The sequence below is a fragment of the Poecilia mexicana genome, unplaced genomic scaffold (assembly GCF_051168715.1).
Source record: "Poecilia mexicana isolate PSO_F unplaced genomic scaffold, ASM5116871v1 scaffold_2, whole genome shotgun sequence".
NCBI lineage: Eukaryota > Metazoa > Chordata > Actinopteri > Cyprinodontiformes > Poeciliidae > Poecilia > Poecilia mexicana.
In genome coordinates, this window is record NW_028263371.1 from 9,393,923 (window position 1) to 9,411,003 (window position 17,081).

At 40.1% G+C, this 17,081-nt stretch overlaps 1 protein-coding gene across 1 annotated transcript in view; it reads left to right on the forward strand.

The window, feature by feature from the left end:
* The window catches only part of klf12b (Kruppel like factor 12b), a 54,245-nt gene that overhangs the window by 22,274 nt on the left and 14,890 nt on the right, over positions 1 to 17,081 (forward strand). The window contains exons 3-4 of the mRNA XM_015003917.2: positions 6,337 to 6,886; positions 13,621 to 13,756. Of these exons, the coding sequence (XP_014859403.2) occupies positions 6,337 to 6,886; positions 13,621 to 13,756 (686 nt within the window). The remainder of the gene's footprint in view (positions 1 to 6,336; positions 6,887 to 13,620; positions 13,757 to 17,081) is intronic.

The window sequence follows — 17,081 nt, forward strand, 5'->3', positions numbered from 1 at the left end:
TCATAGATTTCCCCACTCTCTCAACAAAACCAATTTGGTACCTTCCTAATAGGAAGCTCATATTGAAATGGCCGTCTAAATCATTCAAAATACTTACTTTGCCAACATTTTTTCTGCTTTTGGCTCATAAAATAGCAATGACAGACTTGTGACCCCAAATATCACTGATCCAAGTGATAGTTGAACTAGTGATAGCTAACTTAATTAGCTCACTTAAGCCAATTAAGTGAGGAAACAATGACAAGACTAACAGACTCCTCAACCACAACCATCAATCTAGTTTTAGCCACTTAGGGTTTCTCTTTTTATCTCTTGTAATAATTATGACAAAATATGCTCTTAGCAACAATATTAAAGTGTCTGAGGATCCCTATGGGGAGGGGGCAACCCTAACTTAGGGAACCACTGGGATGGAGAACAAAGAAAATCTGCTGATGGGTATATTATGCAGAAATTCTATCACAGGTTTTCAGCTGCCAAGGTACATATTGTATTATTTCTCAGCATGTACTGCCGTTAGTTCTGCTTTTATGGCTCACATACTCTACAGTATCCATGCTCTCTGCTCTGACATACCTAGAAATGAAGTGGTCTTGTTATTGTGAAGCTGTTGCTTGGAAACCAGGCCTGTGTGGCTCTGTGTTGCTGCCACAGCTGTGTTCAGTGGGCGCACACCACTTAATATTTGTAATCGTGATAAATTAGTGTTCAGACTTGATCGATTTACCTTCATAAAATATCAATCTGGAGATAGAGGCTGGTGCCTGTCCTGTCTCCAGGAGTCTTTGGGCGACAGGCGAGGCACACCTCAGACAGGTTGCCAGTCCATCACAGGGTATATAAATGATATTTTTACTCTTGATTTATAACCAACAGATTTCTATGGAAGAACAGTGTAGCGCTAGACGAATGCCGTCTTCTGATAAACCCTCAGGTTATCGCAGATTTGGAGGGAAATTGTTTGGCTGCAGGGGTCCCTATTGTTGATAAGAAATTCATCTGCCTCCCCACATCTGAGAAGTTGAGAAAAGACTGCAGCAGGTGGTTGCTTTTCTGGGTGTCCTGATCTCAGCTGTGGCTCAAGGCTTCGAGAGCTGTGCTCCTGCGTTGGTACCTAATACGTGGGGTTTGAAGTCATTCTCCTTGTAGTGATGTCAGTCACAGACAGGATGTGAGCGCCGCAGCCCACACAGCTTTGAAGTGCTTCGAGATCCAATCTCGCCCTAACAGACTGAGCTTCCCCTTTAGATGGCAGACACAGACAGTTCAGACTGCTGCAGAAATGTGGTCTTCATTTGAGTGGCACGGGGCCAAGCCTTTGCTGGAAATGGTCTGCCTCGTTAGACGATTCGCCTGCAAGGGGCTGGAAAATCTGCCCGGCTAACCGGTATCCCCTAATAAAGACAATGCGTGAGGACAGAGGCAGACGGGCAGGTCGGGCGTATCTTCATGTGTGTGTCAGCGTGTGCGCAGGGCCGAGTTTTGCACTTGTGTGTGTTTTGCATCTGTCAAATCGAGACTGGAGGTGGCTTCAGTTTTTCCATTTCTGTCGGTTGAGAGTTGTTTGTGAACCAAGCCCCAAAAAACCCAGTTTCTGGTTTGTGTAACACAGCATTGCTATTGTTTACATACACTATGTAAGTGACATGGAAAATGCTCTCAGTACTCGCCGTTGTTCAGTCTTTCATAACAGCAGAAACGACTCTAAACCTTGAGAATAAGTAGTAAACGAAAGAAATAAACAGCCAGACTTTGTTAGTCACGGTAGAGCCCCATTGGGAAGCAGGACGGACACTTTTTCAGAGAACCCAGTTGAATTTTAACTTGCATGTTATTTGCTTGATTTCACTTAAACAGAGTTACGCTTGCATTGATTTTTTTTTCCCTCTCTTTCACTGCTTCACTTTATATAAGGCAAACTCAGCCTAAACTCAGCCTTGCCTAGTATGTCCATTTATGGTCCTAAACCAGCAATGTTTTTTTTTTCCTTCTCATTTTAGTTCATGATTAACAAATTCAGCCTACTGTCTTTCACTGTTTTATCTTTTTGAAGCAGCTTTATCCCTAAAACAGATAAGACTACATGGCATACAGTAGGCTAAGAAGATTCACCGCCAGCAAAGATTACCTGGGAAATTTGTTGAAGTTGGTCCTGTCAATTTGTACTTGTATTTGTAAAACAAATAAAATAACCCCCAAAAAACACAACATTAATACCATACTGTTATTGACGGCTAACTGAAATCAGTTGACAATTGTAGTTCCTGCTAGGAAGGAAGTGAACAAAAGTGGAGACGCACTGATCACAAATATGTGGCGAATTTGTGATTTGTGGTTTTTGTAAAGCTTTGACTTAGACCTATTTTACCCAGTTCTAGTTTTTGTAATGATCTAGGAATATGTGGGAGTAACATTCAAGGGGTTATTTTTTCTAATTTTCCTGCTGTTAATTATTATTTTACAAGCAGAGACAATGTCACACTGTGTGTGAGAGACCAGCCTTTATAATAGGCTTTATTAGACTCTTATAAGAACTGTTAGTATAGTTAGGTCTTTGATCGGGGCATTGCAACGCATGCTTTGATTTTTAAACACTTTAGTTCTGGGTGTATATATAAGGTCATTTTCCTGCTGGAACGTCTCTCATCAACGCTATCTATCTTGGTTCAGCCTTTCATTTTAAGTGGGCAGCTATATTTGGGTAGATTTGCAGACTGACATACTTAATGTTTCAGATTATTTATTAAAGAGTGCATTGTGACATCTGAGGGAAATTTACCCAGTTGTCAACAAATGCTGAAAACTGTGTATCCTTTGCTTCCTTTTCTATGGAGTACACTACTTACTATGAGTTATGTAGCGGTTTTGTTGGCCTAATGACATAAAATCACAATAAAATACATTGAAGTGTGTGACTGTAATGTCACAAAATGTGAAAAAGTTCAAGAGGTGTGAATACGTTTGCAAGGATCTGCACTAGTAGTGCAGATTTGTATATTTCACTAGTCACTTTTCAGCCGGAAGGAATTGCTGGAGCTTCTTGCTGCATAACTTGTCCCAAGTTGTAAAACAAATGGTGCCCTCTGAAATCTGCCCTCCGATAGCCTCAGGACCTTTGTGGGGTTCAGCTCAGGGCCACTGCTGTCAGGTCGAGATTCCGAGTACATGACGGTCTGGTTCATATTTACCACCCACAACGCACTTTCCAAATGGAGCCATATTTACTTGACTTTATGTTAAGTCTATTCTGCAAGAATCACAACATAAGTGAAGTTAAACTTAAAATCAGACAGTAGATTTCTTCTTCTCCTATGCAGAACTTCTTCTCTCCTAGCGGTGCGGTTCAGTCAGAGGCTCCTCCGAAGGAGTTGACCATTTATAGCCAATAGTTATTAAGTTATAATGGGTGGAGCAGACTCTTCCTTTGAGAGGTCGCTCTCAGAAAAAACAGAACATCAATGAAGGTTTGAGAGAACAAACACCCTTTTTAATAAGGCACTCCTAACAATTAGATCAATTTCAGACACAAGCCTAAATTTCAATAGGAGGAATTTGTAAGTACTTAGTAACAGTACAGCTGCTAAAATGAAGCTTTAGAAATCATCTAAAACTTCAAGCAGTTCTTAAACAAGCAATTTGTGTAACTGAGGCCACTAAAATAAATAAAAACAAATGGAAACAGGGTTTTGAGCTATTGGTTCAGTCTCACAGGAATATAATGAGAGACAGTTGGCAGCCTAACAGATCCAGTATTACGACCCAACTTGCTGTAGGTCACCTACAATTCAGCTGTAAATAAACTCTACAAATTAACTTTCTTCATACTTACTTTAGAAAAACTGTAATTAATATACTCTCTGCGAGTGAATACTGTATCACATGCAGAAAGACTGACTATCGGGCTGTTTTGAAATATCTACTAATTTATAGGAAGTTATTGCAACATTATATCAACATTTTCACTGTACTGAGGAAAAATTACAGTCCTCACTAGAATTGCCCAGAGTCATTAATCTCACATGCAAAACTTTGAAAAATCCAGCCTGTAATTTGAGGGCAGTTATCTAATGGGGAGAAAAATGCAACTTTAAGAAATAATTGTTTATGCAAATACCGGCACCAAAAAAATATTCAAAGATAAATAAACTAAAGGATTTTATTCAGTTTGTACCATTTTCAATTTCCTTTGTTAATCAGTAATCACTGACTCCCTGCTTCCCCAAGCTACAAGTAAAACATGGGCTCCATATCTTTCAACCACTTTTCAAAATGGGAAAGTTCAGAGAACATGCTCTTCACATAAAGCAGATGAACTTCATAAGTCAGGATATGACTATTAGCAAATCAATAAACCAGTTTGTATCAATTGTCAGAGCAGTAATAACACAATTTAAAACAACTAAAACTATGGCAAACAGATCTGGATGAGCACCCAGGTTGGCCTGGCCATCCATATACAGTGATGACGATAGTAAGGTGGCAAAAAAAAATCAGCAAAAGTCATTACTATAGAACTGCTGCAACGGCGCCATCTTGGTAGCACCAAGTTTCCGCAATGACAATTTATCTCAATGCTTTTGTTTCAAATTGGTTAATGACTTGAATCAGACAATTTTCACCTTGACTGGCTTTAACCGTTGAACAGCTGGTCAGCAAAAATTTTAAACAGGATTATCTTTTCCCAGTTAATTAACACATTATTTGCCTGCTAACAGTCAGAGGTGACAATGCTTCAATAAGGCTGTGAGAGAGAGCAAGACTTTTAGCAGTTAACGGGAAGGTTGAACGTAATACAGCAAAGTTGATTAGCTTTATCCTGTCTACCTGTCAGGAAACATGTTAGATTTGGAAATGCTGACTACTTTTTGAATTAGGGTATGGGTCTGCATAACCTTGGGAGTATAAATAATGGTTGATGTTTTAGTAATCCTAACTCATATTAAGAACGTCGAATGCCACATCTGATGGCATTTGACAAAATCTAATGTTTATTGCTTGTTTCATAGTTGACGACTGTATGATGTTTTATGATATAAAGCACTTTGAACTGCCTTGTTGACTTGACATGAAAACTGTTGCAGACCACTGAGCTTCATTTATTGAACTAACAATAATTGGCAAAAGTTTTAATCTAATGATGTACAATGGCAGTGTAGACTTTCCCCAAAACACTTCTGCTATAATCCATCCTTATTAGATGTTTATTTGTAAAAAGAAACAAATCTCAAAGATGCCTTCTTTTTCTTCTAGTATCATGTAGAATCCCAATAAAATATATTAAAGTTTGTGATTTTAAGATGGTAAAATTTAGAAAAATGTCAGTAGTTGTGCAAGTGAGTAATACGTAAAAATTGCAGACACATCCACCAACGCCATCAAAAGGATGTGTAATTCACCACAAGAATAAGTCATAGCATTATCTACAAAGAAAGAAGCGTGAGTTTACAAAAAAAAAAGAACATGCTCAAAATACTCAAGGCAAAGATTATGCTGCTTTTATAAAATTTTGAAAAGTTTTTTAGTTTGAGACGTTACACAGCTTCTATATCGAACAAAGTGACTCAAGGCTTTTAGTCGCATCAGACTTGGAGGAAATGAATGCGTTTCCTCACCAAAACTGTGATGCAAAAGGAGGGGCTAAGACGTCTGGAATTTTATAGCAACAAATAAAAACACAGTGGGCATTGCGCTCGGGTTAAAACCGTTCCCCGAAACGGCCGCGTCCCAATCTGCTCGGCGTTAAGTCAAAGATGTGCTGAGGGCTCCTTCGAGCCACCAGCGTCGGCCTTTGGAGGCCCTTCGCCTGAGAGACGCAGGGAGACGGTCAGGAAATTGAGCCCATATGATGTTTTTCCACAGTCGAAAAGGGGAGATTTAGGAGAGATACGTGGGTAGCCAAGAGAGCTGCATTTGAGTGGGAGTCATGGAAAACAGGAGGAAGAGGGAGAGAGCTCGGCCCACGCCAAGAGAAAAGAAAGACTAGAGGAGGCGAGCGTGAGCGACACTATCTTTCCTCTTGCATTTTATCTTGCTTGAGTTAATGCTGCTCCTTTCTATATAAATGTCACCACATATCCCTCTTCTGACATTGCTATCGTGCTGAGTGATTATTTCTGGAGAGGGAATATCGGCAGAAACAATTATCTTTGAACCTAATTCGTTAATGTGCACCTTTTTTGGCCTCGCCGATGGGTGAGAGATTAGATTTCAGCTGGCTTTCTATGCCGCCGGTTTCGCTTGTTTGTTTTTTCCCTCCCCGTGTGTCACAGGTTAATGCATTTTTACGGCTCTGAAATAACAAAACTCTTAACATCCTTTTTGTTTTTACTCCCACAGTCACCTAAAGTTCGCCCTTACTCTGCGATGGATGGCGTCCCCTTCTTCCTCAGCAGAGTAAAGTCGGAACCCCCCGAGGATCTGCTCGCCCATGACCTCCACTTCCACACGCAGACAGAACCTGTGGACCTGTCGATCAACAAGCCCCGCCCCTCCTCCTTGTCCACCACCGCAGCTAGCATAACCTCCTCGTCGTCGCCCCCCCACAGATCCGCCTTCTCCCCATCTTCGCTGTCGTCCTCCTCGTCCTCCTCGTCTTCTCCGTCGGTTATCACCTCGGCTTCCTCGGTGCTCACGCCGGGCCCCCTGGTAGCCCCCGGAAGCGGGGTGAGAGGTCAGCCCTATTTGCACATCCTGCAGTCTGTGCCGCCGCCTCCGTCCAGCCCCCTGAGCCTGCAGGGAGCCGGGAAGCTGGCCGGCCATGTTCACCGCATCCCAGTTGTGGTGCAGTCACTGCCCCTCATGTACACCACTGCAGTGCGATCGCCCTCCAGCCTCAACAACGCTATCATGCTACCTCTGCTGGAAGAGGCCAAAAGCAAGGGCAAAGGTGAGACCATGCTCTTAGGATTTACTACATATTCATGAGGAAGACTTTGTTCTTTTTGGAGTGTAGGAAAAAAAAATAATTCACTGTGGTTTTCCTGCAGTTATGTAATCAGAGACCCCAGAAAAAGAAAAAAAAAAACGAAAGAGAGTTTCAGATTTTGTGCTGCTACCTGACTATTAAATATTTGTCGACTTGGTAAAACTTTAATGCAGTGCAGTGTAGAAATTTTAAAGCATCCCTAATTTCTTTCCACTTTGCTTCCAAGAAGCAAACATCCTTGTAAACTTTTAGTACTGAGTCAATATAGGTTGAGTCTCGACCAGTTTCTTCAGGCTTTTTTAAAGTGCTTTCAAAGTTACGCGGTTCAACCTTGGCTGCTTTTTTTCCCCTCAGTCGCAAAATTTAAAGCAATGTTGTTGCAGAGAATTTTGATTTGTTGCAATAAAGTCTCGCCTCATGGACGCGAATAAAAAAAGAAATGGTGACTCACTTAAGACTTTTGCATAAGAACGTCCTAACTTTTTCACAAAAGCTTCAACCAGCAGCTTTCAAAGCGACTACACCATTTGCTACATTTTCAGAAGAGGCAATTATATACGGTGTTGACCGTATATAAAAGTGCTTGTGGCAAAATGTTTGAAGAGCTTCAAAATAAATGAATGCGTTCTTGCAGTAGCGCGATCCCACACTGTATTTTTTTTTAAATCCTACTTTAACCTGTAGATATGCATTAAGTCTGTTGAACCGCCTCTCTGTTGATTTGGTCATATCTTTTGGACTATTATTGATTTGGTCATATCTTTTGGATTATTATGCTGTTGATGTATCCAGTAATGACCCATATTCACATTCCCAGCCACCAGATTTCAATTTCAGATCGGTAAATTGCGCTCTAAAAAAGTTCCAAGGATCTTTGGAATACAAACAGGCCCACAGGATCACTGATCCTTTGCCATACTTGAAAGGGACAAGAGATGTTTTTTTTCTCACATGTTCATCCTTTTTTTTATAGCAGACCTTCCTGGAGCGTTTAATGTTGAACAAATTTATTATTTTTAGTCCCATCTTACTGCCCCAATTAAAGTTCCAGCAGAGTTTAGCAAACTCCACGTTTTCGTTTGCTGTGGTAGGTCAGAAAAGGGTGGTTTTTTTTGTTGTTGTTTTTTTTACATTGCTCCTCAGCAACAGGTTGCCATGGAAATTCCAGCTAGGGAAGCCACTCTAAGAGCGTGTTTTGAAGATATTATACATCCCATCCTATGCCGTTCAGTGTTTATAGTGGCAAGCTTTTTTTATTTTTAATCTTTAAGTGTGAGATTATGTTACTGATATAAAAGATTAATTTGAGATCTCTACACATCTATGTCAGGGGTACAGATTAATACAGCTGGCAACCTCAGATATTTTTCCAAAATGAATTATTTTCTTGCACCAAATAATTGAAAGTGTTCTTAGTGCATAGACGTCCCAGAACATAAACACTAACAGTCCTGACAGGTGCATCTCAGTAAATTATTAAATTAAGTTATCATCCAACATTTAGTGTATTTCTGTAATTCAATTCACAAATGGAAACTCATCCATATAAAGAGATTCATTACACACAAAATTATATATGCTAAGCTTTTACTTTTGTTCATTTTCATGCTTATGGCTTTCAGCTTCTGAAAAGCCAACTTACAGAAATATTATCTAAAACAGATTTTCCATATAAATACATGATCATGGATAAGACTGCTAAATTGACAGCTGTTCTGCAGACACTCAGTGACTCCCTCGGCAGCAAAAGAAAGTCACAAAGGATCGTTGCTAAAGACATTGACTGCACTAAAGACAGAGCGCCACAGCCAAGCATATTAAGGGAAAGCTTAGTGGAAGGAAAAAGACTTGCAGATAAAGATGGAGAAAAGATGAGTTAAGTTTGTGAAAAAAATATTTTCTGTGAGCTTGTGAGGTGCATCTGTGTTGTGAACCATTATTCTGATAGACAATACATTTTGCACATATATTACTTAGACTGATTTTGCACATACATTATTTAGACTGATTGTGGGTCAGAAAGCTAACAAGAAAATGTCACAGCATATAGCGGATTGCTAATCTGGATATCCTAATCTGAGGTGTGCAAAGGTTTCACTTCTCTGATTGTCTGCAGTCAATTTACTTGCAGATTCAGTGCCGTGAACACCGCTACGCATTCAGAAATGGCCCTCGGATGGAAAAATGTTGCACCCTCTGAGCAAAGATAAGGTTTACGGTTTGAATGTTTTTTTTTCTATCTTAAATAGCCTGCTGCGCCGGTTTCTTCTCCTCCTCTGAAAAACAGATATCTCGGATAGTGCGAGTATTAGACTTCTGTGGCACAGCCTCGACTGTGTTGTTGGTTTTTCTCTCTTTGGGTGTGGTTTTACTGCCAGCCGCTGGAAGAAAGCCTACAGGAGGTGTTTCTGTCCAAGCCCGCGCTGTACACAGGGCAGCTTCTGGTTGCAAAAGAGGTCACTCCTAGTCACTCCCTGCAGAAAATGGATAGACGCATTTAGACTTCCACTAACGCCCATGTACAGTATGTTCTGTACATACAGGCAAAACAACAAAGATGTGTAATTAGAGCATGTGCTCAGACAGACACTTGGCTGCTTGGGTGGGGTGGTCCTCAGAGATGGGCGTTTTAAATGCTGTCTATCTGCTCCCATGGAGAGCAGAGGGGGGGAAAAAAAGACGGGGGAAAGGATAGGAAAAACAAAACTTGCACAAAAGGGTGTGGATGTTGATGGATATTGAAGATGTGTGGCACTTAAACAAACACATGTATGCACACATACACAGCTCAGCACCGCTTCTAATAGGACCAAACAAGGAAATAGTGGGGGTGGAGGGAATCAGTGCTGCGTCTCGGGTGTGGTTGATGTAGTGGGCCAGCAAGACAATTAAACCATTTGGCTATTTTTACATAATAAGACTTAATGTTGAAAAAGTGAAATATCCAACAGCACGTTGGATAATACTGTGATGAACTGCTGACCTATGTTGGGTGTACCCTGCCTCCAGCCTGATGACTGCTGGAAATAGGCTCCAGCTCCCATGCAACGCTGCAAGGACGAGCGTATGGAGATGGACAATGTTTGGATGGGTAATAATTTTGAATGCATTAGAGATGTTAAGCCTAATGCCAGTTTGCTGAAAAAATTGCAAACACAAACAATCTTGGTGTCTTTCTAACAAATATATGTCTGTGTAAACCAGGTACATCTTTTAATAAGGTTGGGTCTTGGGGCCACGTCTTTGTCTGTATGTATATAAGGGATTTGAACTCCATATTACTGACTTCTACTTTTACTTTTCATGCGAAACTACCTCCTGATGCATTCTGTCAAATCGCCTCTTTACCAGGCACCATGTCCCACCTTAAACATTACTGTAATATTCAGTAAAACTTTGTGAAACTCCAAATTAAAATTGAATACAAAAAAAAAACACAATCTACATAGATGATTAGGTCTCTGAAGATTTCTTCTGTTGCTGTCCTTTGCAGAATGAGTTAGAAATCAAACAGTTGGTACAAACTCCTGTCATCTAACTGACTGAATCTGGTCTTCTTTCAAACTAAGAAAACATTATTATCAGCAACTTCCTCATCTTCCGTTGACTATGCTGCTGCAATTGACATAAATGCTTCGTCACATTGCTATGCTTTTGATATAGCTTATTATGTGTCAAGATACGTAACAAATGTATTAAAAAATGGACTCATCAATGTGTTTGAGTGTTGAGTCTCCTTTGTATTGGCACACTGGTTCATCTGACCCATCACCAATAACATCTTATGATGTGCTACAACTGCAGGGAATCATCAAATTCATTCACATAAACAGTTGTTGTTAATCATACTAACATTCTTGTATTGATTTGTGGAAAAAACTATTCCAACTTTCTGGCTCAAACTTGTGAAATGCAGTCCGATATCAGCAGCATTCGAATCAACTAGTGTCAGTGAGAGCACTCGAAGAACTGTGAGCATCAATATTACTTGGAATATAAATGTTTTAGCTGATGAGTTATCCAATAACTGATCTTAAATCACAAGTGTTTTTCTCTTTGGTTTTATTGATTGTGTTTTATTATTTAAAGTTCTTCATGTATATTTTATATATTGATTCGATTTTAGTGGCTTTTTGATTTGCTGTCAGCTTGGCCTCGTCACTCCTAAGTAATATTTTAGATTGTAAGTTTTTTTGTTTTTTTTTTGTTAAACATTGTGTGAATAAACAAATCCCGCTTAACTTTAAAGTCAGCATTGTTCTCTTTAAGTTCTCAACACAGACGTATAGAGACACACACACACACACACACACACACACACTCTCACACTCAATCACACTCTCCTGTGCAAACGCGCACAACGCAGGTTGGCCACCCGCTTTCAGTGAGGGTGGCTACCCTTTTCTTTCACTGCTGTCTCCCTGTCTCCGGCAGGAGGTTTCCATGGAAACAGGGCTTGACTGGAAACAACAGGAGCGAAAGAAAGAAATCCGGTGCTCTGCCCACCTCTCCACCACTCCTCCTTTGTGTCCGTCGTTCAGAATGACCCCCCCCACACACACACACACACACCAACCAACCCCCCCCCCCCCCCCCTTCGCTCTCCCCCCTTCCAAGTGATGCATTTCGAACTAATTACAGGTTTTTGACGGGGCTGCTGACCACTCTGCATGTCTTCATCCGTGACAAGAGCACAAAACCTTTAAAAGCAAAAGTCCAGCAGAGTTGAGCATTATTTTTTGTGCGCGCCCCCCCCTTTTACCACCACCCACTCCCCCCCCCCCAGCCCCTTCAGTAATAACACCATGTCTGCTCCTAACTCAAGACCATTATTATGAACCATTATGGCCACAGTCTCAGCTGAGAGGGCAGAGGAGGTGAAGTCCTGATAGCTTATAAAAGCTCAAAGCTTCACAGCAGCTAGACATTAGTGAGCAGCACTGTATATGTATCACCATATATGCTCTGTCTGCTGGGTGTTTTATCTCCAGACAGAAAATCTTTGCCATGTTATTTCAGGATTGATTTTTTCTTCATTTTTTTTCCAGCTTAATTGTGAAATTGCTCCAATCCTGCAGATTTTAGCACCTTTCCTTTGACAAGTACTCCCCAGCACGTCTGTATTTATGTATTCTTTTTTTCTTGACAATGATTTCTGGAGTACTCCAGGATGTTCCCTGCTTGTGTCCATGGAGACAGAAGGGACAGTATCTCTGTGAGCTTTGGCAAAGAATCTGAATTTCTGCTCAAGGACAACTTTTCATATAGCTCCACAAGTTTGATTTCAGATTTTGTAGACGTTTGATCGTTTTACGTTTCAGATCTTACCGATTCAAAGAGTCATGCTTCAGTGACTTGAGACTTTTTTTTTCTTGAATCCAGTAAATTAAATAGATGTGTACAGTAGCACAGTGACTTGAAGAAGCATTAATACTGCTTGAATCTTTTCACATTTTGTCAGATTTTATTTGACGTTTGTGTGACAAACCAACATTAGTGCAAAATTCTGAAATTTTGAAGGCCATTTGTTGACATTACAGATGCAAGTTTTTCTTAATTTGTCTGTGCAACAAACAGACAAATGTGTCGTGTTTGTTGCCATGTAGACTAAAACTCTTGCCATTTTTCTCAAACTGTATGTAATTTGATGGAGAGTGTCTGTGAGCATAGTTAGTTTTTCCAAGTCTTTCTAAAGCATCTCTGTTATGGGTCTGTTCTAACATACGACTATACTTTATTATAAATCATTGAATTTTACTTCCAGCTGTATGTTTTAGGTCATTAGAGATTCTGACTGGTTTATCTCCATCATCTCCAACCAGTTTCTCTGTCCCTGCATAAATCTATTGCTACCATCATTATGTTTCACTGCTGGAAGCATAATGATGTTTTTACCTATGCCTGTTGTCTTAGGTATAAAGTATTTTTTTTTTTTTGTCAGATGTGATCAAAGCATCTTCCACATCTTATTTTTTACACCCTACAAGGTTGCAAATTGGACCTCTTCCACCTGTGGAAGTGGGCGAACAGCAAACACACCTGTTTGCTGCTTTTCTTGGTCTTCATGATGCTGGCTGTTTTCTAATGTTCTCTAATAAGCCTGAGGCTTTGACTAAATACATTGTTACATTGAAATTTTAGGATGTATAATGTGACAATCTCGTGATTTTCAGTGGGAATGAACATTTTTGCAAGGACAGGCGCTCAATAGAATGATGGTCATGCATGCATTTTCTTGTTAGACTTATAAAATATTTTTTACACTGGCACAATGATAGATTCATTTAATGTTTCCACAACTGCACTAACAGCCAAATAGTGCTCCACCCCTCTTCTTATCTCCCAGGGTTTAGGCTAGTATAGATTATATGTGTGTGTATTTTTTCATGCCCTCTCTTTATTCTGTGAGTGTGCAGCCGCTGGGTTTAGTGTCATGGTTGGCTGCTCTGTCCACAAGTTGGGCACTGGAAATATACCAGGACTGAGCGCTCTGCAAAAGGCATACATATTCTCTTTGACAGTGATAAAAATGACTGGATGTGTTTAAACTGAAAGAAATTGAATTATTTCATTACACTTAATAATGCTTTTCAGCACAGACGATGTGATCCGGCTTATAAGTTTACAGCTCGGGTGTCATGTGTCTGACTCCTGTGTGTGTGTGTGTGTGTGTGCGTGTGTGTGTGTCCCTGCAGTACACACAGACCCCAACGGCCTGTCACCGAGGCAGATCAAAAGTGACAGCGATGACGATGACCTGCCGAACGTGACCCTGGACAGCGTTAACGAGACCGGCTCCACGGCGCTGTCTATAGCCCGGGCTGTGCAAGAGTGAGTATCGCTGTCTCGTTTGATACGTGCCGTGCAGAGCTCTGCAAAAACTAAAGGTGAAGTCAGTTTAGCAGGTTTTTTTTTTTTTGTTGTTTTTGGAAGGAAGAGAGCGGGCAAAAGAGCAAACAGCCACAAAGGAAGTTGAGCCAAGATAGTGGTGACCTCAGAACGAACTTGCCCAGACTTGCCTGCTGTTGTGACCCTTTTTCCAACTGTCTTTGCAAAAGAGGTGCATCACATCCCTCACAGTTTCTTAGCAACCAAAAGTTATTAAAAATGTTTCTAATGAAACCATTTTAACATCGTATAGAGGAGGGCTTACAGATTTGTTAGAGGCTTTCCGTCAAGTATCCTAAAATTGCGTTGGTGTCAAATGTAATTTTCTTTTTACCTTTTTTTAATCAAATAAAAAGTGCCTTCTGGTGTTTGACATAAAATGAACACGAGCAATGAACCGTTTTGTTTTCCTTTGTGACTTCTACTCCCCTTTTCTTTCAAATTACATTTTTAACTCCAGCCTTTAAGGTGAACTTTGACCGTCCCTAGCTGGTCGTCCATTCTAACGATAGCTTTTCACAACTTCAATAACAACAACAACATTGTCGCACAGAGAGTCTATTGCATCACGGTTTCTGTCTTTTTGAACCCGGTGTTTCTTCATGCCACATTCCTAGAGTGCATGGCATCAAGTGTGAGAGAAATGGATCAGAGAAGTAAGAGATTCATTTCACTGGGCTTCAAAATTCAAAATTCTAGGGTTTCATGTGCTTTCTTTGGCTCAAGTTTTAGGGTGTACTTAGTTTTTTGCAAACCTCTTCACAATGGGCCCGCTTTTGCTTTGGAAATTTTGACTTGACATGCAGTGTGTGGTAACAGATTTTGTACAATTGAACTAGATAATTACATAACTTTGTACAATAAAATCCTAAAGCTGCTTTTATCATTTTGTGTCTAGAGCTGCATTTCTGTTTCAGAGGTCTGACTCCTCGGCTCTCTTCCGCTGGGGTGTGTGTTTTGTAAATGGTGGTAGACTCACACAAATGGGCTCTTTGCACCTAAGGCGTTGACGTCACATCTCCAGGAGCTAATGCGGCTCACTTTTTTCCGCTTTGAGTTACCATGACTGGTAGAAAAGACCAAGTCGTATTTCAGATGCAAAAAAACAATACTATTAACATTGTTGTCTTCCTAATATAATGGGCTTTTAAGTTTTCGTTAATTTCCAAGCGATCCTGGCTTGTAAATATCTGTCGCTATACCAGCTAACGCCGCACAGCAAAGTTTGCAGCCTTCACTTCACTCCAGATCAGCCTAAAACTACAGGGGATACGGATGGTAAATAAAGGAGCCTCCCTGAGCTATTTCCATGGAATCACTTCTATATTCAGCCTGAAAGAGTTTATGGGAACGAGAGAGCAGACCAGAGCCAGACAGCCGAGCAACTGATCCGCCTGTACATACTGCTGTAAACACCGTCCTATCTGAGCTCTTCACAAGAAACATGCAAAGGTAATAAAACGAAATAACACGGAGACATGAAGCAACACGGTCATATTTTTCTAAAAGCAGCAACTTTGAACCTGAACAGCTGAAGCAGATCTCTGACACCAGAGCTGCGCTACTGTTAAGCTATGAGGCTTGTTGAGCTCCGTCAGGCTTCGGAAGTAAAAAGCCCGAACCGTGACCTCCCCGTTAGTCTGTGACACTAACGACAATAAACACACATAATATACTTGAAAATAAGATAAATACATTGTCCGTTAGAATGTTTAGATACTTAAATAGCACATTTTACAAGAACAATGCCCGAGAATATTGCCTACTAGCATAAGCTAACGTTAATGTTAGCCACAAAGTTTAAGTAAAACTCACCTTCCTGTCAGTGAATGTATAACGAGGCGAACATCTTAAAACCTTTCTCCAGCTGACTTGTTGGGGCTTCGGATCGATGTACAAACCTTGGCCAAGCACTGCAAGCACCTAATGTAAATGATATTTGTATTGGATCGGAAACAATCCAGCCGCTTTACCCCGAACGCGGAAGCTGAGGTGCAAAGAGCCCATTAGTCGACATTAGTCTTCAGTAATTAGCCTCGGTTTACAACATTACAACCAAGTTGAGATTGCACTGATAAAACACTTGTGGCAGATTTTAAATGGTTGAGATTTCTCTTTAAGACGTGCACATTTTCTAGTTTAATTTGGTAAAAGTTCATTGAAATTAGAAATTTATATATTAATAAATAAATAAATAAATATATATATATATATATATATATATATATATATATATATATATATATATATATATATATATATATATATAAACCGTTGACAATAGTTTATTGTGTTATTTGATATTTGTTACAAAATACAAAACATCATATCTGAAATTCTGACTTCACAAGTCAAAATTTCACTATATCTAAAGATACGTCAAAAATATTGAATGTAGGCCTTTTAAGCAGTTTATCAGCACACTGTGTTAACTGTAACTACAAACAGTATGGCTAGCTTCACTGAATGCAAACACTACTCTCCGTTTGTTTATTCATATTTAATGCAGACCGTTAGCCTAGCTTTATGGTTTCCAAAAAGATGGTTAATGATAGAAATACTCCTGCTTCAACATGGTTACCCTTCCAGGTATGTTGGAGTCACCTCCAGGTCGAGTTGCTATTTTTAGGCAAAATCTTACCAAATAGCTGACTCACTTGGCTTCCTTTTGTTGCTAAAGAAGTCCTGTGCAAGACAAGAAAAACTAAAAGGCTATGTGTTGTTATGTACCAAACCAGTGAGCTTTATACCAGTAGCAAAATGACAAACACCGGTCAAAGTCTAGGTCTGTTGTAGCAGCCTGAGTGAACAGCTAACGTATCTTTCTGTAATGTACAACTTCATTTTAGATTACAGGTTTCGTGCTTGTGTTCAACATAATGTTTTAACTCCTCAAATGGAAACCGAAAAGAGCTATCTGTGAGTTTTCTTCGCTCAGTACCAGCAACCACACTCAAAAGTGTTGTGCTGTCTAGTGGCACTGAGTTTGTTGCAGATCAGAAAAGACTGAATTTCTGAGTTTCTGAGCATCCAGAAGCCGATTTTGATCATCAGACAATTTATGGTTGCATCCCTAGAATAAAGAGACAGTTTTTTTTTTTTTTCCAACAGGATTTTTTTTTTTTTTTTTTTCCAGAGGAATTTTATCTTCGCAGGACACGAAAACTTGAATTTCCGTAGAGTTGTTGAGCATTTGACTTGCACAAAAGAGAAATATTTCCAAGAAGACTAAACGATCATACACTAATACATGTCAAACACGTCTGGC